The sequence below is a fragment of the Centroberyx affinis genome, unplaced genomic scaffold (assembly GCF_046629955.1).
Source record: "Centroberyx affinis isolate AG114_WGS23_722 - 3 ecotype Tasmania unplaced genomic scaffold, CSIRO-AGI_Caff_v1 ptg000449l_1, whole genome shotgun sequence".
Classification (NCBI taxonomy): domain Eukaryota; kingdom Metazoa; phylum Chordata; class Actinopteri; order Beryciformes; family Berycidae; genus Centroberyx; species Centroberyx affinis.
The window spans coordinates 66,354-94,316 of record NW_027279111.1 but is presented as its reverse complement, the minus strand read 5'-3'; the positions used below and the strand labels follow the sequence as shown (position 1 = coordinate 94,316).

Here is a 27,963-nt window from a genome sequence, read left to right as displayed (position 1 = left end):
TACACATTGTGACCAAGTACAAAATACAGCTGAACTATGCAGTTTGTTACAGACCATCGTCTGCCCTTAGGCTAGGTAAAGTGTAGTCAAGAACAGGTTTAAAAATACACAAAAATAAGGGTTCAGTATACTTGTAAGAAGAACCAAATCTAGTTCAATAAAAAATAATCCTCAGCCAAAAGTCTAAACAGCATTACAAAACATTACAAAGTACACATAGAAATTACTTTCCCAAAGCACTTAAAGGCAAATTACTGTGACAGGCACAAGTTACAAAAAGCCTTAAATAACTCAAGCTTAGGATTCTCATAGCTACAACAAAATCATCTGGGGGGGAATTAGGGGGGAAGGGCAGGAAAATCAACCAAATCAATTTCAACACAAAGATTATGTCAATCAAATCAAATAGGTTATAATAGTTCTTATAAATAGACATTTCTCTTGTGACTGTTTCATAGCTTACTTGGGTGCCTTAGCACCACAAACTAAGAGGATTCATATGTTGAACAATTGAGTTTCGAAACAAATTTATCACACACACACACACACACCTGTCTAATCAATTAAATTAAACATCAAAGCATTTTCTTCCGATACAATATGACCAGTACAGTGTGAGGAGAGAAATGATTAGGCAAAAACCGAGTAGTTCCAAAGGCCACAGAACACACACTTTCTACATCATATAAAGAAATATATATGTATATATATTCAAATAGTTTAACAGTATCTTGGTGTCACACATTTAGGCCTAAAGTCCTACTGTATGGCTATATATAGCAAGTCTTCTATGGGCATAAGCTGTGGGAGCTGTTTGCACTTCCATTTATCATGTAGATATGACTAGTAGACATGGAAAGGAGGAGTAAACATGGAAAGGGAAATTCCCAAAAACGTACTGCATTTTCCTATCCAATTCAAATGGAATATAAGACTTCATCTGAGTAACGGCATGAGGTCAAAGCATCTGAACTCGGGGAGCGTGTGCCGGCTCAGATGCCGACAGGATCCTCTTTTCGTAAGGGGTTTTGGTTTTACAGGTCCAAAGCTCTAAAAATGTATTGATTCATCTATTCCTTTAGATAAATAAAAGTACGCTCACTTCGGCCAAGAAATGAGGCTCCATGAGACAGATGGATAGACAGACTTCCAGTTAGGCAAGAGGGCTTTAACATGTACTGTCTCTGCTATCTCCATTAAGTTGATTACTCTCTCGGAGTAATTCTGGGTTCGTTCCAGACTCTGTGGCAGCCAAGTATACTACCACAGTTCTGCACATATGGGCCACTAAGTCGGGACTTGTTGAATGCATCCTTAAGAAACACATGGAGAAGCCATCACAGGATTGCTGTTGTCATTTGGATGAACAATGTGGAGAACTATTTACATGAAAGGGAACAGGATCGGTAGACACGAACAGTAACAGTGGCTACACTCTTTTATACTTTGCCTCATGTCATCTGAGCCGAACAGAGCACAGCATAGAAATCTAGTGAGGTAAACAAATCAACATCTTTTACAGCCAAGCTGATGGACTCTGAGTTCCCTGCAACTATGAGGGTTTTCAGTATGAGGCCCTACTGACTGACAGAGCCACAACTATGGCTGAGCTGGTGGGATATATTGAGGGACAAGTCCTTTGGGTCAGTAGGTTGCATGGATGTGCGTTTTTTTGTTTTTTTTGTTTTTTTTGCTGCTAGCTGCAGCAGAGGCAACAAGGAGTACACGCCTACACCTAATCAATTTTTAAAGGTGCTTTGAATGTCTGAGGTTCGGAGACGATACATTCATACTGCGGTAGAGGCACAGCTGAGGGAGAGATAGACATCTGTAGTGGTGGTTTAAGAGTTAGCATTCTAAGGCACTCAAATGACACTATGGCACAGCTAGTTTAAAAAACAAAAAAACAAAACAAAAGAGAAAACCAAAAAGAAAAAAAACACCACACACCACCACTCAAAGTTACACATCCAACAAAAAAGGTACTGCACAAAGTCATTCTTATTCACAGTTGCAACAAGAACGTAAAGAAATCAGAACTGTATTACACCCCTGTTAAGTTAAAACCGCAGACGTAACCCTCCTCCTGGGTGAGATTTACATTTTTTCCCTGGGAGAAAGATCACTGTCTTTATATACACTAGCGAGGGGAGGACTGACATTGCTACTCTCGTCTTTATGTACACTGCGCACACCGGCTGTGGAAGGACTCAGTGTGCGCTGGGCCCCAGAAGCTGTAGGGTGACAGGGGAGAGACGCTGGTCCGGGCAGCTCTCCATCTGGCCCCGGTCTGTCCCCCGTGTCTAGGCTGGACTCAGATCTCCTGCAGCGAGTGGCTGATCTCAATCCTCTCTCTCTTAACAGCCGGCTCAGTCGGCCCTCTGGACACGTCGGCGTCGCTGCCCAGGTCGCTCATTTCATCGGAGAAGGATGGGTCTGGTGGCACAGGGAGGGAGAGAGGGTCAATAAAGTAGGGTCAAATAGAGCTACAACTAACATTATCACAATTAGACTGAATCCAAAATGTCTCGCAGATACCAAAGTCCATGAGACAGTCCAAATGTTGGGATTTAGGTTTATGGTATCTGTGACAGAGCTACAATACTAAATGCTTATCTCAAAGCCCCTTCCACAAAGAAGAGTATGGAGAGGATAAATGGAAAACAGATTTCCCACAGAGCATCTTAACGTCATCACTGTTCATCTTTCCTAACAGGGTAAAGATTAACTGTTTTTTTTTATTTTTTCATGGAAAACCCAGCTTCTGACAACTAGAGCAGATTAGCCAGAGCAACATTACTAGACTAACAATATAGCTACCACTCTAAGACTAGCGCTTACCTTTGTCCATGAGTGATGGCATCATAGAGCTTAGGTCACTGAACTGTAATTTAAGAGGACAGAAAGAGACAGACAGGGAGAGAACATGGCATTAGTGCCAACTCTTTGGACTAACTCAAGTAGGCATGTCAATTTCCAAAACGTTATTTTCGTAAGTATTTTGACCAAATGTGATTTCGCTGTTTCATCTATCTTCTCACCTCTCCCATGACAGCGATGGGCGTTTCTCCAGTGGCCTGGGCCACGCGGTGCTCCACCAGGTAGAACATGTACTCATCATAGAGCAGTCGGATCAGGTGGAAGGAGCCGAAACTGGCCGCGCTGCGCAGGGTCAGGTCTCTGATCACCATGGAGCTAAAAGGAGGGAGAGGGAATAACAGAGAAATAATCAAATAACATGCTGTACGGAGGCAGCGGGCAAAAACACTTTCTAGGTTTAGTCTCTCACTAAACACACAGCACTGGGAGACAGCTGGTGAACGGTACAAAAACATACAGCCAGAAAAGACTTTCAAGCCAAATGGCAATTTTCCCTCAAAACTGAGTGGAAAAAAACTAGACTAATGTAGGGAGTTTTGGGGAAAGTGGGAACAGTTCAGTTCTTCCATCCCTACCTGTAGAAGGACCATTTGAGCAGGAACTGGCGTGCAGCTTTGGGGAAGCTGGGGCTGCCCTGGTGGGGCTTTAGGACCTGGGAGACCACGTTGTCCAGCCAGGCGGCCCACTGGTCCAGGGAGCTCTGCTGCTGCAGGGTCACCTTAAAGTCCTGCTCCAAACGCTGAACCACGCTCTCTTCACACTGGCACACCCAGGACGCCTGCTCCTGTTAGACGCATTAAAAAACACACCCACAACAACAGTGAGCCAGAAACCACAATACACAGTGAAAGACAGGCAGGCAGAGACACAGACAGAGACAACATAGGAAGAGAGAGAGAAAGAGACAGAAACCGAATGGCAGAACATCCACAGACAGTGAACACACACAGAAGTGACAACAACAGACTAGATTACCTGGACGTTAGCGAAGTCGACCCGATTGAGGTCGGAGAGCATCTGGTTGATCTGGGAGGTGTTCTGGAGGACGGCGCGGGCTGCCTGGGCCAAGTGGTTCAGACTGGTGTAGCGACGCAGTGTCTGGGCAAACGCACTGACCACCGCCGCCTACACCACACACACACACACACACACACAGAATCCAGAGTAGGTTCTGAGGTTTTTATGTCACCCTTGATGATTTTAAAATTGCTGAATAAACTACACTAATTCAGGATTTAAGGTGACTAGTTCAGGTTTCTAAGACCCTTGCTACACCTGGCATTAACAAGCATCCCAGGTGACTAGACTGTGTTTGGATAGAGCAAGAAGTGTAAATGCAATGCGTCTTTAATCCGTATAGCAACTACACAAACTGAAATAAACTTTGGTGCATGGATCCAGCCAGGAAGTGCACCCAACAGGTAGCAGGGATCTTAGTTAATAGACAAGATGATTATTGTCAATTTTAAATGGTGATGTGTGCAGCAATCTGCATTTTGCGAGGGAAAGAGAAATCAGATCTCAATGTGTATACTAGAGACACATTTTAATGTCAGGTGTAATTGTAATCCATCTAAATAATATCTGTAGAGTGTCCAGATACGAGACGCATGTTAACAGCAGGTGGAAGGGGGATCCTACTTTTTCTCTCTTACCTTGGTACGGACAATCTCTTGGGGAAAGTCGGTCATGGCGGTAGTCAGCCAGCCCTCCAGACTCTTGGCAAAGTTACGGATGGCCTGAGTGAGAGTGCCTGACAAAACAAAACATAGCCTCGGTCACTAAGAAGAGATGGCATCATTACTACATCTCAGCTGTATATAAAGCATCATAAGTAAACGTGTATAAATGCAGCTCATTGCAAAAAAGTAAATTTAAGTAGTTGTATAATAAAATAAAGTACAGCAGACTCCCTCTGAGTTAATGCTGGGTGTGGTGTCAGTGTATATTTAGGGTGCTAAGAGATGATAGCGTGGACATTGTGGATGAGATTCTGCTGTGTATGTATTAGTTCACTAGTAGTCCGTATTACTCAAAGCCTGGTGCTTCAGTAGTGTAGGGACAATACCTGCCATGTCATGGCTTTAAAATTCAGCCCATGCCCCATTACAGTGTTTCATTCCCTCTTTCCTTTCATTCTCCATTTTATAGTATCTCATAAAGCTGAGGTGCCATAAAAAGAAAATTAAATATGTTAATACAATTAATATGTATATGTATGTAGTACTGACTGGGAACAGGGCGCAGGACATCAGGGATGAGGATCTCTACCAGAGCCTGGTAGAGGATGTGGTCACAGCTCCTCATCCACAGTCTGACTGGTTCATATTTACACAGAGCCACCAGCTTCTCTCTGGGGATCACACCGTCCAGGTCTTCATCACTACACACAGTGTAGAAAAACACAGAGAGGCCACATAGTTAACCCAGATGGTGAATATTATATTATTACATGCAAATGAGCAATAGTGAAAAGCAAAGTTACAATTTTACAACTGTATATCCAGTAACAGTGTAAAACACTAAATTAAGCCAAGTGTATCATGTAAAAACAGAAGAACGTTTTTCTGCATTAAAATATTTTTACAATTCTATTTTTTCCATCTGGATTTCCAAATATGAAGCTATGAGTTAATTTTATTCCAAGTAGCAGCCTGCTTCCCTCCTTCTTTGTTTCCAACAAAAAAAGCCTGTATGTTTGGTCTGACCTGTTGGGGATGGTAGTGGTTCCGTCACTAGGTGGCGGTGTTGAATACCAAAAGGTCTGCCAGAGCTTCTCAATGTAGTGGAACTGGAGGTTCATCACCACATCCAGAGTGGCCTGCGGGAGAGCAGCAAGGGAGGGGTGGAGGGGGTAGGAAGGGAGGGAAGAGAGGAGGGAAAAGAGAGAGGAGAGGGAGAGGGGGAGGAGGGAGGACAAAACACACAGAGCTGAGCCATGGCAACCAGACACACAACAAAGTTTCTACCGGCAGGCCAGGCAGGCAGCCTCTCACTCACTCTCAGCCCTCCTGGTTAGACAATGAGCCAGCCAAACACTGCCCCTGCACATTAATCACCAGGAAGATCCTAAAGGCCATGTTTAGGCTTTATTGGGAGTTTTATTTGAAGTTGATTTCACCCCGTATTTTTTTGTCCTGGTTGTCTTTATTAGACAGATTAGCTTTATAGACTTGTGCGTTCACCTCCTTTTAACATTCAGTGGCCAGCTGACCTGAACTGGCTCATGTGACTTCCTGTTTCCTGTTCATATGTATGAACCTTTTAAAAAAAAAAAAAGTTGGGCATATTGCACGCAAATTAACACTAACTGTAAGAAAACAAAGGAGTAAGCTATCAGCAAATGTGAAACTACAGTTCCAACCCTAACCCTAAAGAGATACTATAAACCACAAAGAGACATAAGGCAAACACAACAAACAGCCATTCATAAGACCAGAGGAAGCGCTCAGCCCATGACCACGCAACGCAGAAGTGAAACTCCAATGTGTTTTGTCACAACCGGTATATTGCTACATTCAGTGTCTATTGAGTATGAGAGTATGATTCACACCATGCCCAGAGATTCTCTTCTTTCTCTCTCTGGCAGGACACGCACTTGCCGCTGGATCTTGTTACACAGCAGTGTAGGCTTCAATCACATGATATGTTTTTGCTTCCTCTCCAGCCATCGCCATGGTAACCTTGTTTACCGTTGCCCCCAGCAACAGGTCAAACACAGAACTCCAAAACAAAAAGGAGAATTCCCCATCCCCTCCAAACAAGAGCATTTTACCTCCCCAGTTTTCACCACACAGGAAAAACAGCATGCCTTGAAAAAAAAAAAAAAAAAAACTGTTGGAGACAGACAACACACACACACGCACAGTCAAAGAAAGACAGGCCTGCGGCAGAGATTCCCAACCTTAACACCCCACCGCCCCAACACTTCCACACACACAAGAACACTAATTTGATTTACACTGTGATTTACTCCCCTCCATATTTTATTAACCATCAAGCCTAATCATCCTACTCATAAACAGAATTTAATGGCACACAATATTTGGCTATTGTCAACATAAACCTTGACATTAATAAATGCATGCACAATGGTGAACATGACTGTGTATATTGCTGGTTAATGCCGATTTATATCGCTGCTCAAAAAAGAGAAACTGCAGCTGCACAGACTTAGGCTCTTACTTAACTACATGAAAGTAAGTGAGAAATAAGTTATTGTTGTATGCCTGGGCCAACTTGTTACCTTTATTTGTCCTGTAACCTTAAATGATGGCAATAAAAGCCTTGTGTAATGTGTTAACAGGTCGCTGTTTGCTCACAAAAAGGGGAAAAAAAGCAAAATGCATAAACATTAAACGCGCAATGGCACCGAGAGCTGTGAGAGTGACAGAAATGCGCCGGCAGACAAAGACAGGAGCCCATGTGCCCGTCCACAGACAAGACAACACAAAAGCCCAAGGGGAGGCCGCCACAAAGACACCAAGATGTCCACCCAGCGCGCTGAAAGGTTAATTGGCATGTCTTGAAAGCTGCACAGAGATGAAAGGACGGCTGGAACAAAGGGAGCGTGGTGAGGCTGGACAAGGGGAGGGCAGGGATAATATGATAAAGCCAGCGCTTCGCTGCTTTAATCACAGCCTCTCTCCCCCTGTCCTTCTCTCTCTCCTGCCTGGAAAGCCCCCAAATTTTAACGTTCAATATGGTTTCTCTCATTCTCGTTGCCAGCCCGTTTCATCCTGGGGGAGTGTTCTCCTGCCCACTCACATTCACTCTGGTACCGAGGGGCTCTGCATTATGCTGTGCAGCCTGTGAAATGTCATTGGTCCACACATCATTTCATCATACGTCTTTTTCATCAACTCAGCCAACACTGTGCTTTCAGCAGGGACAAGACACCTGTTGAGTGCTGCTGTTGTATACTCGCTTTCACTCTGTCTCCTATTTAGGAATGTGAATCTCCCCTTATTAGACCAATTTGATAAGAATCTCGATACATAGTAAGTGATTCAATACAGGAAATCTGTGAGTCGGTCAACAATTTGATACGTTGGCATTCATTTTTGATTTGATCTGACACAATACAATTTTCAATCTGTGTCATGAAGAGCAATGCAGAGTTTACTTGTTATGATGTCCTTATTTTGACTCGTTACGACCCATGTGGTAAGCCACATGAAAAAAAAATGTGGTAATGATAATGTGGTAATGCACATTATCCAGCTATGAAACAGAAATGTCAATGTTAGATAATGTCAGTAGCATTATATATATATACGTATATATAGGCAAGGAACCTGTATAAAATAACTGAAATTTCTGACCAGCAAGACAGATTGTGACAGACTGCAATGACAGAATAAAACGCAGTGGCAGGACACAAAAACAATGTATTTTTTGTTTGTGGTTGACATTGCATTGCTGTAAAACAAACTCACATGTATCACTTACTATGCGCATGTTTGTTATGTGTGAAAAAGCTGAGAATAATTAGCATTAGAAACCAAAATCTACAGAAAACGTCAATTATGGCATTTGACGGCTTCAGACGAGTTTGAACGCATGAACACTTCCAAGCCATTGCTTCAGCCATCAAGTTGTTCCAACGAATATTCCCACATCATATGAATACAGCCTTAAGCTACAGCCATATTCACAAAGAGTCGTAGCAGAGAGTGACATGGAGGGAAAAACAAAGACGCAAAGAAAAGAAAAGAGACTGTCAAATTGCATTTCCCTGGTCAAAAGACGGTTGGTATGACATATCAGTTTTCATCCAGCCCTGTATGTTTGAATCCCTACAGCCATATCTTCAAATGGGATAATCATTTCTCCCCTACTCTTATTTCTCATTCTCTACTAATTTTGGTAATTTTGTTCACATGGATAACTGTGTTGTAATTGTAGTTCACTTTTTGGGGAGGGTGAGGCCACTGCAGTGAAAAGAATGTAAAGTAAATACATTTATATATAATGTGAAGGTGGGTAGCTCCCAGGTGCTGAAAATGAGAGTATGTGCTCAGTAAACATTGCCTGGGCAATGGAAGGTGTAAAAACATGGAATGGTGCTGTGACACCTACCTCGCAGTGGTCTCTGTAGAGTGTCTGCAGCTTCTTGATATCGTTCATGTTGATGCGCTCAGGCAGAGGCTGGGTGCCAAGGTCAGGGGAGGGAAATGGAGGCAGGGCGTGGGACACATCTACACAAAGCACAAGTACGCACAGGTGTCACTCATCTCGCTCGCTCACACACATTATTTCTGGGAGACTAAACCATGCAAACTGTATGGGAAGACATCTAGCCTATGTCAACACAGAAATGCATATCCTAATTGTTGTCTCAACAAACTAGATGCCTGAAAGTAAAGTTTACCGGTTTGACTCTTATTCTCTACGTTTGTACTGAGTCAAGCAAAGCAGTTTTGGCTAACATTACTTAACAAAATTTAGTTCCAGAAGGTAAAAACACTAGAGGTTTGAAACAGTTCTCTAATTCTCAATGTCACAACATTTCTACAAGGCTGTGGTGCCAGTCCAGCTCCTGTCCTTACCAATGTACTGCTGGTGGTGCTGGCTCTGAGCTGCCACGGACTGCTCTGGAGTGCTGGCACAGTGCTGAGAGCTCCCACACAGGCTGTCTGACATACCATCCATCTTCTGTAGAGGTTTGAACCTGCGCAGATGGGAGAAGGCAGGACACCTATGTTGGCTAGGGTTGGAAGGAACTAAAGCAAGGATAGGTGCGCCACAGAGGGTCGAGAATATGCAGGTTTTCATTCCGAGGACTACAGCAGATGATTGCACTGATTAACACACCTTCAACAAGAGGGGGGACTAATCAGTGAAATCACCTGGTGTAGTCTTTGGTTGGATTGAAAACCTGCAGACTCTCGGCCCTCCATAGCACATGGTTGCCTATCCCTTTACTAGGGGATGACTTGGGGAGGAGGATGACGAAAATTGGACACAGCAGTGAAAGAAGAGGAAAAGGGCAAAGAGGAGAAGATGTCAATGTGGAGGAGTAATGCACAGAGGAAAAGGGAGAGGAGAAGAAGAGGAGGGCAAGGAGGAAGAGGAAGCACAGCCAGCAGCAGAGAAAGGGTGGTGACAGTAAGGCAGGTGACAAATTAAACGTGTGTCGCCATCGATATTACACTGAGATTTACACACCATCATCTTGAATCTTGGATGAAACAAAGCTCTGACATTCAAAAACCCTACAACTCATTGACACCAAAGCGGGGAATATGCAATGAAAACAAAAAATAATAATAACTTCAACAAAATGACACAAGAGTTTTAGCTGAGTTTAGTTTTAGCCATATGTGAGAGAGAGCGCCAGATAAATGGAAAGGAAGGAGGAGGAAGACAAAAATGGCAAACGGCAGGGAGAGAGAGCTGACCTCTGCTTCTGGTGGACGGGCTGCTGCCTCATGGCCATGTACTGGGTGTCCTCCTGCAGCCGGTTGAGCGGTGAGTCAGGCTTCACCCGGATGCCGTAGTAATGATACTTTGAGTTGCCTCTGGTAGATTCAGTAAGAGAAAGCCAGAAAGCAGTGAGGAGGAGAAGGCTTGCCATCAGTGTAATCACTATCATTAGCCTCTTCCATCAGCAAGTCTCCCGTGCCTACGAGAGTCATCATACTCATCGCATCTATGATGGTTACATGATTACAGTTATCAGCATCTTCATCATCAGCATGCACTTCTTCCTGCTTCTACCTGGTGCCGAGGCGCCGCGTCCTTAGGCCCATGAAGACTGAGCGGATGAGCTTGCCGAAGGAGGCTGCATTGACCGGATCCAGTTTCTGTTCCTGACAGTGGCGCAAGTAGTGGTTATACAAGGAGCACCTGGGCAGGCTCACTCCTTCTGCAGTCTCATAGTTATCCAGCAGCCACTGCAGCTAAAACAAAAAGATACACAGGACACAGTCTCACAATCAGTCAGCCCTAATGGACCGACTGCCCTCTGATCGTCACCTGGCCAGCAATGGAGAGGAGCAGTGGATCTTATTATCACATCAAAAGACAGATAAGACACGTACACTCTCACATCCATCACCAAGCCATCTGTTTTAAACACTGGAGAGAACATTGCACTCCCACTGTGGCTATGCCTAAGCCTTTATTTCTTGACTGGGGGAGTAAATGACTACTGGATAGGGAATGGCTAATTGCAGAAAGACATCTGGAGAGCTATCAATTCTATTAGGCTCCAAATCTCCATGACAGACAATACTGAGAAGGACACAGTCTGTCTTGTCCCTGTCTGTAGCCAGCACAATCATAAAGAACTAGCATAAAAAGCTTGGAATAACCAATTTGCCAATCAAATTGCAAACAACTACATCAAATAATATTTAAATTTATAAGGATGACGTGGAGATTGTAGAGAGGGCAGCTGAGGGTAAGAGCTGGAACGTACACAGGGAAGCATCTAAACCAGTTTATTACCATCCTGACCATCATTCAGATGGAAAATTAAGTACAGTCAAGTAGTACTGAATCTCATTTCCATTTCATTGTGTTATAATTGAGATGATAGTCTCCCAACAAGAGGACACAAATTATACGGCAATATAACTGAGTGACAGTGAGAGCATGTCTTGATGTATTTGGGTATGAAATTAGCAAGGAAATGTTCGTTTTGGCTTAGGGAGCAAAGCAATCACATGGCGGAAAAATCAATCCGCTAAGTACATGCAGAGTATTAAACAAAGCACAGATACAAGATACATTCTTGAGCAACAAGTGATAGCAAATGCAAGTCCACATTCAGGACGAAAACTAATTGAGACAATTATGCAAGTTAATGGGACAGTGCAGAGTAAGAACAGCTAGCAGTAGGTAATGTGTTCACTTTAGTAGAACATACAAGTAGAACACACTGCCTAAGGTACAGCCAAGCCTTTTTTCAATTTCTCTCATGTCCTTTTCAAAGAAAGTTCCTGGTTGACTTACATGGCTGTTGAGCAGGCTGCTTTTGTGAGTTGCAATTCCTTCAGACTTTTGGAGGTTTTCAATCGCCATTTCAAGCTAAAGAAAAAAGAAGCATGCAAAAATGAAAAAAAAAAAAAAAAAAAAGTAGACATTTGAGGGGAGGAGGCAAGAGAGGATGAGCAAGTGAAAGAGAGAGATAGATAGAGAGATAGAGAGAGAAATAAGCAGGGGTATATGAAAAAAAAAAAAAAAAAAAAAAAACACAAAATAGAGAAAGGAAATAAGACTGTTAGCGGGCAGCCAGATCTCTGCATTTCCATTAAAATCAGTCAGTGTTGCAGCCAAATCCATTATTGGCTGACAAAAGCATGCAAATCAAGGGACTCATAGGGTTAAGCTGCTCACTGAAGGCTTGCAGTCAGACACTCTAATGTATGCAAATAGGAACCACAAACAGGGCACAGATCACATCAAGTTCTGGGACAATAGGTCAACAATGTCCACCTTTCCCCCAAAAAAATTCACCAAACAATGCAACCTTGAGAGTATATTTGAAATGCAGTGATCACTTATACTAAGTTGTAACTAAAACAGGAGCAGGACAGTGGTGATATAAAATATATTTCCATATCATTCTGGCCTTTTCTTTCCATTAGGTATCCCAATGAAACCATTTTCAATGAATATACCAGATCATTGGGACTTTCAGTGGTATGGACGACAGAAAATAATGGAGATAAATTGGCAGGCATAGGGAATGACAAAACCAGGGACTTTCTTTAAACCCTTAGAAGAAAATAAAGAGTAGAAAAAAGAAAAGATGTGTGGTACTGCAGCCAAATTTGAGACAGAAGAAAAGGAAAAAGAAGCAGGCAATGTTCCAAGCCTTAAGAAGGCTCCCAAGGGCTCTTGGCCAAATGGTAATGAGCCCCAGGGGTTGCTTTGTTTCGCAGGGCGCTCAAGTGCCTGTGAAAACCTCTGAAACAAGGCAGTGCTGAATTATTTAAGCCTGTGCCCCGATTCTTCAGGCTCTCTGCCCTGCTCCTCTCTGCTCTCTGTACATTACTGCGATGCTAAGAGGTCTGAACTCAGCTTGCTGTAGCCCTCTGTCTCTCTCCCTATCGGTCTGTCTTGTGCTGGGAGGCTGGGCGGTCAGGACACAGGCTCAGGCAGCAGTGATGACAGTTAACACCAGTGTGCATCCCACATGCCCATATGGCAGTGAGGACGTTTGCTAGGCAGGGCAATTTGTGTGTGTTAGTACTAGTTTTAGTAACTAATGATTTATGCACACTAGAGAGCAGAAATTTACATTTAGACTGCCCACAGCACAGCAGTGCAGAAATGACAAACAACCCCTCAGGTCAGAGATTGACCTTCACAGCCATTCTTTGTCTTTGGTGGTCTTAGACCTCTAATTAACACTTTGAATTTTTTGCTTGCTCATTTGTATTATGCCAGAGTGCTAGTGTGAGCCCCATGGGAGCAGTGGGATGGGTGTTGCTCACCATAGCTGAAGAGGAGCGTGAGGAGTGTGAGATGTGGTTGCGGCTTCCCTCCATGCTTCCTCCGTGGATCAGGTAGGTACTACCGCTGGAGATGATGTGGCTGCTGCCCACGTCCATGGCGATGCCCACCATTCCATGAGGGGGCACCCCTCCACTGGCAGAGGAGACCACTGTGGTGACATGAGCTCCTCCGGCCTGCGAGTCAAAGTAGGTTCCTCCACTACCCTGTCCGTACAACTGAGCCTCCGGGTTGTAGGAGTAGGCTGCTCGACTGGGGAGAGAGCAGGGCATGATTGATCAAACTGCAAAAATATGTATACAAAAGGCTCTCATCACTGCAATTTGCATGCAGTGATGTCTTCTATGATGTTGCCAAGGACATTTAAATACATTTCATGACCACTGATGAATTTTAAGAGGTCATGTGTACTAGAGCAATCTAGGAGTATGCTCCATCTGGAAAGCAGGGCCTTTAATCTGCTGACTTCCAAGTCTTGTGCAAGGGCACAAGAGTACTGTAGATACAGTACAGAATGTTGTTTACTTTGACAGCAATACAATTTATATTGTCAAATTACTTGGGTAATGCTGGAAGTGTATCACACATCTATCTGTAAAAAACAACAACAACAACAAAAAATCAATCAGGATTCAATTTGCTCTGATTAGAATCACTTTAAAAGCAGCTGGATGTGATACATTGAAAATGATGAGGAAAGTGGCCTTGAAAATCTTGCTTGTCATCATACTCTTCATCCAGCAGCTATTCATACAATAACTCAAGATGACTCTAAATGAAGTCATATGGATGATATTTGGCAAAAAGTATCCTGATTAGATACTGTGATCAGCATTATTAATCACAATTATGTGTCTCTATGATTTGACAAGCACAATTATTTTACAGGATTTTATTAAAATCTTGGCTATTTTCAACTATAACGGTCTCATGCTAGACAGTTATACAACAATTAATTGTGTAAAAAATAGCTGGACTCAAACCAATGCAGCCAGTCATAGTAAGCAGACAGCCCCACCAGTCATGTCGACTTGTCTACTCGACCACTTGTTCATCCCCTCAAGGTAGAATGAAGACCAGCTTCTTTTATGAGCTGGGAGACTGAATCCAAAATGTGTCGGGCCCATTAATCTCGGGTCCCCACTCAACAAGAGGTAAAGTCTAGATTATTTGCCTTATTACTATTATTAAACCAATTAGAATCCAGGGTGATGCACAAAATGTAGGGTTAATGAGTGTCTTCTATTTCTGCTCTGCAGTTGGCGGAAGAAATCACTATTCCTCCATGAAAGTTACTGAGAGTCAGACTACAATATGAAAACATGCATCGTATTCCTTTGCTGTAACCGTGGAGTGGTGCAACATTGCTTACATAGTTCCATTGGTGTAAATAGTCTCTCCGCTCTCTCCTATGTATTGGACCTGGGATGGGTAGACATGTTGCACCTGCTGAACCTATAGTCAGAAACAAACAGGAGAATCAAAGTAGGGCTCAAAACCAGGGAAGGATAATGAATAAACAGAAAGGTAAATCTTAGAATATTATGTCATTGAGACTCTAATTAACTCTTTTGAATCATAAAGAAATGGAGAGAGAAATATGAGAAAATATGAGAAATAGGTTAGTGTGTGTTTGCGTGTGCACAGATGTATACGTGTGTGTATATGTGTGTGTACCTGCTGAGGGACCTGTTGAACCCTGGGTACTGACAGTTGCTGTACTTGCGCTCCCTTCTGAGCTGAGCCTGTGGCTTGAACCAGCACCCTCTGTGTGGATAAAAGATATAACACTGTTATATACATTATGCATGGACAATCACACACATACATTATACACAAACACACACCAGTGCAGACATACGATAGTCAACACAATACAGGCAAAAACACTTGACTTTTTCGGTCAATAAGAGCACAGGGCAAACTCATCAATATACATGTCTATTACCTAACAAATGCAGGGGGAACATTTGTAGAAAAGCTGATGTTTGATGTTTGTTTTTTGTCTTTCTCCATTTTGGTAGTGGCAGCAGTGTGTGTTGGTTTGAGACAAAATTTTCTTTGATGGTTTTGGACAACCACCCCTGGTTGCCCTCAACCAGGGGTGGTTGTCCAAAACCATCAAAGAAAATTTTTACAACAGGGATTCAGTTTTGTCTCTATGGATTCTGCTGACAACGCTGCCTTTTATTCTATACCCTAACTTGTGGTAGAATGGAAGTATTGGTCCAGTAAACTGTTGCAGGGAGAGGGCATGGCAGAAGCCTGCCCCTTGGCAGGGTTAATGAATACTAGTGGCATCTGTTGTAAGAATGGAGGGGTAACAGCAGTAGCTTACAAATGTAGCCATCGTAAAAAACGAATTTTTCTGAGCAGGTATTGCATGGAGCACTAAACTACTGCTGCATTTTACGCCTCCAGGAGAAATTCTGTTCAGATAATACTCTGTTTTCTTTTCAGACAAGGCACAAGGACTAGTGTAGCAACCAGCTGTTAGTTTTGTGTTCCAACATAATTATTCAGTTCTACTTTACGACATTTGAAAAGGAATAGGCTGCAACAGTTACAGCAATTTTAATGACAGGACAAATGCACAACAATGGGGGAATTCTACAATGACTATGCGAGTAGCAGTTGGCAGGGTGGGGGTAGCGACCTACCTGCTGGGAGGCTGGGACGGGCTGAACCACAGGAGCCTGGGCGGATGTCGACGTACGCAACGCTGCCACACTGGATGTGGAGTCGGACCCTCCCTCGGAGCTCTGCATGCTGGGACTGCAGGGGACAGATGGAAAGGAGAAGGGGGGACAGGGGGGACAGGAGGGGAGAGGAGAGGAGAGTCATGAGTATGGGGACATTCCATGCCGGATTGAAGACAGACACACTCTTATAGGTAACGCTGAAGCCTGGAAGAACAGGATAAGAATATTTCAAGTCCATACACATGGACAGCCATACCAAATAAATGCTCTTTCTCCCCACTCCCTTCACTCTTGGAAGCACCAGGGCATTCATCGTGCCCCAGGGGGGTTTCTGGCTTTGCCAAGTCAAGCTGAGTCAGTAAAGCTCTCAGAGCCCCAGAGGCTGCCCACCTTTGGCCTTAATCAATGGAATAATAACCAATCCAACAGCATTACACAGACACCACTAGTCCTGCTGGCAGGACAGACACAGGTGGAAAAGTTACAGTACAATCAGGATACCAGTAGGATTGAACTGCTCCCCAAGGACTAAACCCTCACTGCTGCCACTGGGCTTTCCACTGGGTGACAATGTGCACAGCATAGTAAAGGAGGAGAGCTAAAAATGGAGTGACACAAAGGCTCTCTTTTTAAAGAGGGAAAGAGAGGGAAAGAGCGGGAGCAAGGGAGGGATAAGAGAAGAATGGAACTGCAAGGGGGAGTGAGCAGATAAAAAACAACTTCCCCAGTCTCTCCAAAAAAGAAAAAAGAGGGGGGGAAAGAGAGATGAAAATGGCAGTGGGGCTCCAGCCCCTGCCAGGGTCCTGATGATATCCAGCGTTTGTTTCGAACGAGAGCCGTTCTCTGAGGGCTCCAATAATCCAGCTGATATGAGGAAATTCCTCAATGCTTTGTAAACGTTTGTCGGTTGCTATGGTGAGGAATCCATGACGACCACCCCTAACTCTACCCCCTCCTCCCCTCCCTGCACACTCCTCTTTTTTTCCCCCTTTTTAAAGCTCATGCACAGGAACTTTCGAGTGTGGCTGCAAAGAGAAGAGGGGGAGTAGGATTAGAGAAAGGGAGAGAGGGAGATATGGCAGGGGTTAGCGGGGGTGGGGGAGTGAGAGCTGAGAAAGGATGAGGGAGAGAAGTGTGTGTGTGTGTGTGTGTGTGTGTGTGTGTGTGTGTGTGTGTGTGATTTTGGGGGGGTCAATTGATGAGAGGCCTTTTGCTTTAGGCAGAAAACCAGGAACAGTGGGCAAAGTCAGTCAGTAGGCAGACAGGGGAATGGTGCTTCTCCAGGATCATTACAGCTACGGACCACAAGACAGAACCTGCTCAAGAAGACACAATACCTACACTACAAACACCCCCATTACCAGTCATAACACACTGCTCACTATAATGTTATTTTAATTTACTGGAAGAGAGTGCCTGAAGAACACCACTTAGGCTACAGTAATCTACAGGTTGAGCCATTAGATCCGAACAACAGGTGCAGCCAGGCTCATCTCTTGGCTTTCTCAAGGCTAACCTATACTTTCTGACTGAGCTCCCGATTTTGTTCAAAGCTGCTTCACACTGCATTTGAAACACAGAAGTGAGTCTGGCTCTTTCACTCTTTTTCTGTAGCGAATGTTAATTTTGGCAACAGACTCTCAGTCCTCCAATCCCCACTCTCTACGGCAGGTGATAAATGATATCCCCTGGCCTAACAATAGCAGGTCTGCAAATACAAAGGGAGACAACTGGTTGCAAACGAAAGATTACACTGTAGACCTGTGAGCTACCTAAACAAACCCAAACTATCAGACAGATTGTGAAATTGACCTTCTTAGAGAGAATAACAACAGAGTTGGGTGTGCCGCCACTGACATTTTCCAAGCATGAAGACTTTGCCACAGGCAAAAACACTGCTGTGTCTACATGACTAATAGACTGAGTGGAGGAGGCCTATGTTGAAATTCGTGACATGTGTCAATTGCTGTCTCATCATCCTTCACACACAGACCTAAGCTATGAGAAAGCAAATATGCTACCAAATCCCCAAACACTTCACCAGCACCACATCCAGTCTGTCATATGCAGTCCTCTGGATGCATCTGCAATGTATTTGTCAGCACAAGGCATAATTAGCACTCATCTGTAAGGGTCTTCCTATTTAAAGTCATCCCTCATATTCTATTACAATTTTGCTTCACGCCTCTTCCTTCTATGTCATATAAATATCAAAAGACTATTATCAGAATGGTGCTGGCTTGGAGTGAACTTTAAAAGCAACTCCAGCACTCAAACATCTTTCTTAAGCAAGGAATTTGTCCATGAGGTGTCAGTTGAGTTATAAATACACGTGTAACAATCCCATCAGTTATCTTTGGACTTCTTTGTACTTGTCATTTTCACCAAAGGAAGAGACACAAGCCTGAGGGTTTCTTTACACCATTAAAGGAATGGGTGGCAGGGCGAGATGGTGGGGGGTCATAAAATTGTGCACTGACCAGCGCATTTTCATCCATAAAAGCTCAATTAAAGTGCTGGCTTTAATAGGTGTGGTGAAGTGCGCCAAATTGTCTGACTGGACGAGAGAGAGAGAGAGTCTGCAGGCAGAGAGGACTCTTTCTCCTCAGCCTTCAGGGAAGGTTAAAAGCCACACAAATTCCCCACCAGCAGCTATGAGCGGCACAAAGGCAGAACACAGCAGGAGATGCAGCAGACCACTGCAGAAACCCTACTGTGAATGGGCTGCTCTTTAGAGCCAAGCCTTTCTCCCTCCAACCCAGAGACAACTTCACACACAAGTCCCATCAAAATAAGACAGCCCATTTTCACTCAGACAAATCTCAAATGAGCAATTAGGAAAATTACAAGAATGGCTCCCCTATTCATGACTCACCTGAGGTTTTAAAGCTATATGGAAATGAGAAAAATTTAAGAACTCCACAATTCCAAAGCTCTATAAACTGACTGTAAAACTATAGCCTAATGTTGACAATGCAGACAAGATTTAAACATCTGTCACTGACAAATCTAAGTTAAACAGTGCTCAATCAGAGAAAAACACATACAGATGTTCAATTAAAAGCAGGAGCCCGACAGTCTTGGCTCATGTTTGCACTGGCCCACATTGTTTGCAGAGCAACAACGGTTGCTAGTGGCAACACCGTCCACTCCCGTTTCCAGGAGCCTGTTGCTATGCAACCAACAGAATACTTCCCAAACCAAACAATGCCATCCCCCACCTGATCCCTCTATCTCACACTAAGCAGAAACTTACAACAATAAATATGTAAGCTATTAATTTCAGGCACCAGGGGACACAGAGACAGAGTTATTCCTGTGCTGCAGTGAGGAAAGATTACATAAAAATGTTAAGACTTTATGCTGGTTTAGACTTGATTGAAGAGGACAGAATGAAGTGTTCCCTTTTTGTATCTACTTGGTGGTCAAAAAAAGAGGAATGTTTAAGTCATCAGGAAGGCAACAGTCTATCCTTCAAGCTTTCCTTACACTTCTGCCACCCAAAAACAACTGCTTTCAAAATCAAGTCAAAAGACTTTCCAAACTTCCTAACCTAGGCAGAGGAGTTAGTGAGACACCTTGAGCAGAATCATGTCAGAGTGCTTACTGCTTTTTACAACTCAGTAGAGGTTGAAACAACCCAGCAATAAAGGAGAGGCAGACACTTGTTGCTGTTAAATTGAGGTCTATGGGGGACATTTGTTCAACACTACTTTTATTACCAACTAGCCCTGTTTCCCCAAGTAGCCTACTCTTTTCAATCCAACCTCCCCAGCCCCAAAACCCTGTCACAACATTAACATGTTTTACATGCGTTTCCTAATCTGAGGATCATTATTATGTTCAGTGGGAAACAAATTCTGTTGCAATTCTGTGGTTTGAAGAAACTTAGATTGACTTTCTTTTCTTTTTTTTTTTTAAACTACAAAAACCTATGAAAACCTATAAGATCACACAGGCACACGTACTCACACAAAGAGCAAATTAAGATATGATAAGAGATTTCCACAATAGAGGCTGTTCTTCAAGCCTGTCTCATTAATTCATGGCTAATCCAATCAAAGCAGCTCTTGGGGTCTGCAGATGGCAGGGTTTGAGGAAGAAAGAGAGAGAGCAAGTGAGAGAGAGGGGGGGGGAAGAGAGAGAGAGAGAGAGAGAGAGAGAGAGAGAGAGAGAGAGAGAGAGAGAGAGAGAGAGAGAGAGAAGAAATAGGAGGCACCAACCCCAGCTTCTGATCCAAGTCTCCCCTCCTCTCTCTAGCTCACCTCCCCACCTCTGGCCATCAGCACAACCTGTCCACTCCGTCACCATGTGTGCTGCAGGCCTGACAGCCACAGAGAGAATGATCAAACCGTTGCCATGGAGACGGTGTGTTCGTCCATGCACTACACTAGCACCTTCCTCCCCCAACCCCCCACCTCCTCTAACCCTTTCCAGATTTCCACCCCCAGCCCCTATCCCCACCATTTAACATCTCAAGATGAAGAATAGGGATTTGAAACAGTGAAGCTACACGATTATGAGAAGTTAAACTGGAAAACACAACAAAAGACACGCAGGGAGGAGGGAGGGTTACGAGTCACAACTGGGAAGGTAATCAGACTAATCTCGTGCACGTGGGCGTCTCTCTCTTTAATGAGCGTTTATCTCATGTTCCTCAAGACGGGCATGCTGATGACACAGTGAAGGGAACTTCGCTCTTTGTTGACACGCCACCTGGTTACTAATGGAGATGGTGGAGAGAAACTGTTTGTGATATTTGGTTTCCATTTGGCTCCTTGCATGAAAGCCGTTTTATTCTTTTTTGCTATAACATAATTAATGTTTTCGAAAAGCATTGCAGCTGAGTGATTACATCACTTCATGCAATAACTTTTTGGATGCTTAGACTCACTGCTTCTAGATCCATATCCACACAACATGTGCAGGACAGCTAAAATTTCAACTTAAACATTAGATTCACAGCTAGATACAAAGCACATAATATGGACAACGCGGCCTAAAGCTATTGCATCACCCAACATATTCTCCACATTACGTTGTCCCTTTTGAAAATCTCCAGTTTTCTAAACTACATAAAGCGGGCAACTTTCCCTTTGATAATGCAAGGAAAAACATGACTGTTTAAAAACCATGATCATAGAGGGATCACATTTAATCAAAACAATCCACCATGACCAAGTGTACGGAGTGGTTAAGGACCCCAGGGCTTTTGCCAAGCTCAGACTGACATCCTCCTTTCTTAGGGTTAGGGTTCCACTGAGGGAATATTTTGGTGCTCATGCAAATGAGACATACAAAATCACACTATAAGCCTGTTTTAAATCTGTTTTCAGTCACTCTCTTTAACAGGTGTGAATCCAACCTGGGAACTTTGAATGGATTATTTCCTAAGGAGCCAGATTCTGCAAAGATGCCCTCAGAAGCTGGCAGAGTGCTCCTATTATCTTGACCCATGAACCTAAGATAAACGCTGTGTCTCACAAGTGGAATTCTCTGTTTTCTTGGCAAGTGTTCACTCCACACAGATATGACACTGCGATTCATCATATGCTTTCACAAGCACTACTTGAAACAAACCAATGAGTCACCAGTTAATGTTTTAAGATTCAACACAGATCCAAGTTTTTTTTTCATGCAGTGAATACTGTGCCATGCTGAATTCTTGCATCAACCTCAGATGAGTGTGTCTTATCGTTGCAATGCAATATCCTGGAGATGGTATCTGTTCATGACTGAGTTGTGGCCAAATCCCATCCTAGTGGTTTGCCAGCTGTTGCAGCCAGCCACAGAGGGAGTGGATTTAAGCGCAAGTCAAACTAGATGATTTTAATGCCGACTCTAAGCCCGATTTGAATATGGGCTAGTCACGGCAGACTATCCCTTTCTCCAAATGCTGCCAACTTTGGCCATTTGACCTGACGTGATTTTTTCAAACATGTTTGATTTTGTTGTGCCAAATCTGGTCAGGCTCCTGTAGTGTGAAGCGGTACAAGACTCACCAAGAATGAAATCTGAGAGTGACACATCAACACATCAATGTTATTCTTGTAATGGTGTCACTTCAAAATACATTTGTAATGTAAATGTAAACTGTAGGCTTCTGGAACAAGGAATGATAGAACATCTATGTTGTATCTACAGTGAACTGTTCTGGATGAATGGGTAAACATTTTTGAATGATAGAATCAGGTAGTGTGTTTGTTTTTATGTTATGTAGTGTGTGATCCCTCTACGTCATGTGTGACGCCCATCTTTGTCCCGTCACATAGTGTGAACATTTTCCTGACCAGACGGCAAGTGTGTAGTCTGAACTGCCCTAGTGAGGCAACAGTTTTCTAGTCTGTCCTAGGCTTTACTTGGTGTGAGAGTCCTTGTATGGCTACAGTACTATTCCATTTCTGAGCCATGACATTGCTGAGACCAGGGTTGGGTTCTAAATAATCTTCATTGCAGTGCCTGGATACGCTTTTGATATTAAAAATGATTACTCACATGACGTCAGCAGCATTCACACTCATTTAATTTAGCAAATCATATTTGATGTCATTTCCAGAACATTAATCATCAAATTGATCTCACAAGTGCCCCCTCATTGCAATTTGCAGTAAGATGGCACCAGTTCATAAAGCATACAGTATGAGGTTGTGACACAATATAGTGAATTTCAGAAACTGATTTTCCAAGACCACATCTAGTTTTCCATAACAATATTCATTCATTTTAATATTTTCCATTTGTTTTTGCTGACTGAAACAATAGTCTTTGCATTTCCAAGTTTTTCAGAATGGTTGGGAACTCAAATTAGTCTGAAACATGGCTGCTTTGTCAGTGGCAACTGTTTGCCGCTGGTCCTCCTCTCCTGGTTGCAATGTAGGTAACTTGGAACATGGCCAAGGCTGACAGACAGCACCAAGCCAGGACGATCTCCAATTACACAACACTAATGTTGTTGATTCTTACATGGAAATAATTAGCATACAATGTTGGTTTTAGCATCTCCCCCATGTCAAGACAGCGCTTGACTATGATCTCTTCCGAAGCCAACAGGTGGTGGGGTTTCTCAAAGGACAGAGGTGGGATCTGAAAGCCACCCTGTAACAAGGACTTCCAGCCTTTAGCTAAAGCAAGCCTGTCTCCCTCCACCTGTGAAACAGGCTTCCTCTGCCATTGTTCCCAATCAAATCTGCTCATTAAAGGGCTTCTGAAGAGCAACCCTGGAGATCCAGCAAATAAAAAAGGAAAACAAAAATTCTGCCTGGGCCCACTCATTAACAAATCTGGCCAAATCTCACTCTAGTAAAGGTCTAGTCTTGGTTGCTCTAATTATTTTGTAGCAAGTTTACACTGGCAGAAGTTTTTTTTAAGCCAAATAAACATCTCTTAACAAACTAGTCTGAAACTCTACAAAAGAAAGGAAAAGTGAGGAGAGCATGGGGGCTGCTACTATCCCTGCCTGAAAGACCCAGAGAGGGAGGGGATGGAGCAGTCATTGTAATGCAAATGTCACAGCCTTGTCTGCTGTTTGTGGCAGGAAATTTAATTAGCAGTTGTGTAGCTACGATACAAACCAGGTGGAATGTTAAGAATGCTCCTGATGACACACACACACACAAGCACACACAAAGAGAGGAGATAGACTGAAAAACATTTCATTTCACAACAAGTTTTAACCTGTTGTCACTGTAAGGCCAAATCAATGGCAGCATTTTTTTGGTATATGACAAGGTTGTTTCCTTGTATCCTAGCAGTGAAAGCTAACAGTGATTTCCAAAACCTTGCTACCAGGGAAGACTTAATGTGAGAAGACAAAACAGAATCAAGGATACAATCTATTTTCCTTCCATCAGATTATTATTAAACTAAAATATAGCACATCACTTAAGATGAAAAGCCCTCAACAAATAAATGAATTAGAAAGATTACGAAACTGACACATTCATGTGTAGAAATGGCACTATTAATTTCCACTTAACAAGCCCCACAAGGCATTCTCCTTTCAGTTCTTCTGCTTTGCTCAGTGATTTCTTGACATGCCTTTGACTGGAGATATGGGATAACCCAGCATTGAAACCGTGTTAACATCAGATAATGAAATGCACAAAAGCCAGACAGTTCAGTTAATAGCCGTTAAATGGAATTTTATATGAATATGATCAACTGTAAACAGTAACAACAGAAGGGACAGCAGTGAATAGGCCTATGTCTATATTTGTGGCTGGCTATTGGATTGAAAACCTCTCCTCGGGGCAGTGGTGGGCCTCATCAAGATGAGCTAAATACAGCATGAGCAAACACACACAAACACATCCACACGCACACATGCGAAAGCACGCCCATGCATACACACGCGTGAACACACACAGGACATGTGACCAAAAGCTGTGTCAGGTCACCCGCTGCCCAAGAGACCACTGCAGCTGTCCTTTTGATAGCTGAACTGTACTACACACGAGTCCATTAAACACTCAAAATGGCACACGGGTATCTGTGTGGACACTGCTAAGCACAATCATATGAGCAAATCCAGAGAAGGTGCTGTTTAAAAGCGGGCTACAGGACAGGAGGCTAGGCCTAAACATGAAGCATAAGTTGTCGGTGAATCACGGGCCTCTGCGTCATCCATCGCTGAAATGGACCAAAGCATGACCACGACCACAGGCTATAGGCTGTGTCATTAATGGCTACACTACACACACTACACTTTACAATACATGAGTATAATATGGTTGTGCTATGTAAGCGTGTGTGTGTTTATGTGCCTGTTCTGCATTTGTGAAATTAAGGAGCAAGCAAATGACAAGTAGTAAAAGACAGCTGCTGGAAGAAGAAAATCATTCGCCTCCCATTTTAAACCAAATGACTACATTCTCATCACTCACTTAGGCTACTTTGGAAATCAGTAAGAGATTATTACATGAAAATGTAGAGATAGAATGGGTTTAACTCTCTACCACCAGCTGCTTTCCATGTTGTTCCGTTCTCCCTCTGTGCACCTTTTCCTTTTGACCTGCCTCTGCAAGCCAAAACTATGCACTCTTGCCACAAAGAGGGAGATGAAAATAACCTGATTAAAAACACTGACTTTTAAAAGAATAACATTTCACCCCCTGGCCCACCCCATCTCCTTTCTTTCCATGACTTTGGGTGTATTTGTATATCAAGTTGCCATGTAAACATAACACTGTCAAGCTCAAATTGGGGGGGGGGGGGGGGGGGGGGGGGGGCACAGAGTTTCAGCGCAGTCATTTCTTTATTTTCTTTGTAGCTGTGGAGAGTGTGTGACCAATCAAAGTTAAGATTCTTTCTCTGACACTTTGTTCAAAACAAACTGAGTGCTCTGTTAAATGTGCATTTAATTCTTGTTCAAAATACTCATGCCAAAAGCAAAGGAGTAAAATTTGAACAAATCTTAGTTGAGAGGGAAACTTCAAGAACTTTACTGTCATGAAGAAACCAAAATATGACCACTTCTCACCTAAAAAGGAAACAGGTATTGGGCTGCATCAATAATGTATCCTCTGATCATGAACCATTCAACCATGAAAGATGAATACTTTGTAGAAAAACACATGTGACATTGCATAGCTTATTTAATTAGAAGAAACTAGATAGTGCATTAATTACAGAGTAAATTATCATGCCGCAAAGATTCTCCCTAATGCTTCAATGGCAAACAATCTTACAAATGACCGAGCGCCTGACAGCTGTCTCCGAAAAGTGAGTTCATTAGATTAAAATGTATCCCAGGGGACAAAAGAAACAGAAGCCCAAACGAAGGGGAAAAAAACACAACATGCACAGGATTAGAAACCTGCCACAGTCACACTGTAAAACTGACGAAAATAGCTATCTAAAAAACACAGGGGGTCTCCTTTTCCTCGTTTTCTCATTATTTCCATGGCTCAGATCGGTATGGGCCCTCAACTCTACAAAGAAATCAAACCACATGGCAACCCAAATGAGAACTACCACCTGAACAATGTGACATTATCACTGAGAGCAACTTGGCTATTAGCAAACAATCTGCAGTGGGTCTGTTCAATGGTGTAGCATCAATCAAAAACACAAAACTGAAAGGTTAGTGGACGGAGCAAAGGTCCATATAATGAAATAAGAGAGAGGACAGGGACTCAGTATCAAAGATTTGTTATGGAGTACCATGAAGTCTATAGCCTTATTTGCTATCCGGATTTATTATCACATAGAAAACAGCACTCTGAGCACCCCCATCTCTCGTTAAGACAGTAAAAACAGGACCAAGGAGAATAAAGAGCCATCATAGCACCACCTAGCTGTAACATATCCGATTATTATATTTTCTAAATACTAAAACTTAGCAACTTTGCCAAGTACATTGTTCCATTCAGATCTTACATCCCAAACAGCAGTAAATGATTGCTTCACACAGGTTAGATAGTTTAGCCTGCCTCTGGAGCACAGACCATAATTCTAATATTAGCTGACAACTCTTCTGGTTGTGCATCAGGTTTGGTAACTAATGAACGTGTTGTAACGTCGCCGGTTGAAGCTCATAAATCTCCGTGCGCAGCTATTGGATATTTTAAAGTTCGTTTTACGATAGTGTTTGTAGCAAGGTGTCGATACGAGTGTAATCTGAATGAAAACGACCCGGGGGCAGCTAAAAAACGTCTGCCGAAATGAAAGTGCCCCCACTGATCAGTTCAGGCTTCGTTCCAGCGCATAGTCTGAGCCCTGGACTAAGCTAACGTTAGCTAGACTGCCACCTGCTCTGAATAAAAATGAGAGAAAGACACTCAATTGAAGTTTGGGCGTGTCATGACGAACTAGATAGAGCCTTTACTGGCAGTGTGAGAAACGTTTTAATCTGCAACTGAACTCGCATTTACCACTAATGATTGCCAAAGTTAGCATTAGCTAGCCACCTGTAGCATGACTAGCAACCTATCCATCGAAGTGGGATGCAACTGGAAGCGCGTTCACAGTTCGACACACATAGCAACGACAAGTGTCAAGTGATGTTGAATCAATTTCGAGATGGAATTACATTATAGTAAAGTCAAGTAAAGTGTAACCAAATACATAGTAGACCTTAAATACTGCGAACACTGACCATACTTTTGCCAAGCTGACATTTGTTGCAAACAGTTGTTACCAACGTCAGGTGAACGTCAGTTAAATGAAGAGTGGAGAGCCGTTTACAACTTGGGGCGGATGCAACAAAGAAGGGAAAGTTATGTTGTGGAAGATAATAGAAAGTGGTATCAATGCATTCGATCCCATTGTATTTTGCTCCAAAACGAAAAAAGATAAATTCAATGTCTCAATTCTGTAAAGATATAGTCACCTTTGCCTTGAGAAAAGTTCTGCCCTGGCTGTGCTCTCTTTCCCCTCTCTCACTCGCTCGTTGACTTCCAGTTGCTGCTGCTGCTGTTGCTGAGTGTTGCACCCGTTGGTAAGTAACTGTCTCCACGGCTACAGTCACTATGGCGCGACGGGGTCTCGAGGCAACTGTTGCTACCCTCGACTGCCTACGTCAGCGCCCTCACCATGCGGGGGAGGGAGCAAAAGGAGTAAACCCCGCCCATCTTGGACGTTCAACTGTAAGTTTGAATTGAACCACTAGGAGGCCGCCGTAACTAGAGATGTAGTGAAAGGTAAACCTAACCAAATTCAGTTTACTCACCTCTGCTTTATTTGCGTAATCTAGCCTACCCATTCCTCTTGTTTACCAGGGCTTTTTAATTGATCTTTCAGGCACTACAAACCAGTTTTTGCACTTTTTGCAGATTGTATCTTTATCTTTTTATCTGTTTTCTATGTATTCAAATGCAATGTAATGCCTGTGTATTTTTTATGTATTTTAATGTATTTTGTCTGCCTATGTTAATGTAAAGCACCTTGAATTGCTGCTATGTATGAAACGTGCTAT

At 43.1% G+C, this 27,963-nt stretch overlaps 1 protein-coding gene across 2 annotated transcripts; it reads right to left on the bottom strand.

The window, feature by feature from the left end:
• Positions 1-8: 8 nt before the first annotated feature.
• On the bottom strand, positions 9-27,494 carry rfx2 (regulatory factor X, 2 (influences HLA class II expression)). Of its 2 annotated transcripts, XM_071517020.1 has the most exons (18): positions 27,379-27,494; positions 16,008-16,122; positions 15,025-15,114; positions 14,720-14,802; positions 13,329-13,599; positions 11,842-11,916; positions 10,603-10,784; positions 10,284-10,403; positions 9,432-9,553; positions 8,962-9,080; positions 5,589-5,701; positions 5,112-5,263; positions 4,536-4,633; positions 3,856-4,005; positions 3,456-3,664; positions 3,042-3,195; positions 2,842-2,884; positions 9-2,436 (listed from the first exon to the last, which is right to left on the bottom strand). In XM_071517020.1, exons 2-18 carry the CDS (start codon positions 16,113-16,115, stop codon positions 2,315-2,317), a joined length of 2,211 nt encoding a protein of 736 aa, XP_071373121.1. In that variant the 5' UTR covers positions 16,116-16,122; positions 27,379-27,494; the 3' UTR covers positions 9-2,314. The 2 variants fall into 2 exon arrangements, with proteins under 2 accessions (XP_071373121.1, XP_071373122.1); XM_071517021.1 differs by lacking the exon at positions 11,842-11,916.
• Between the last annotated feature and the right edge of the window lie 469 nt (positions 27,495-27,963).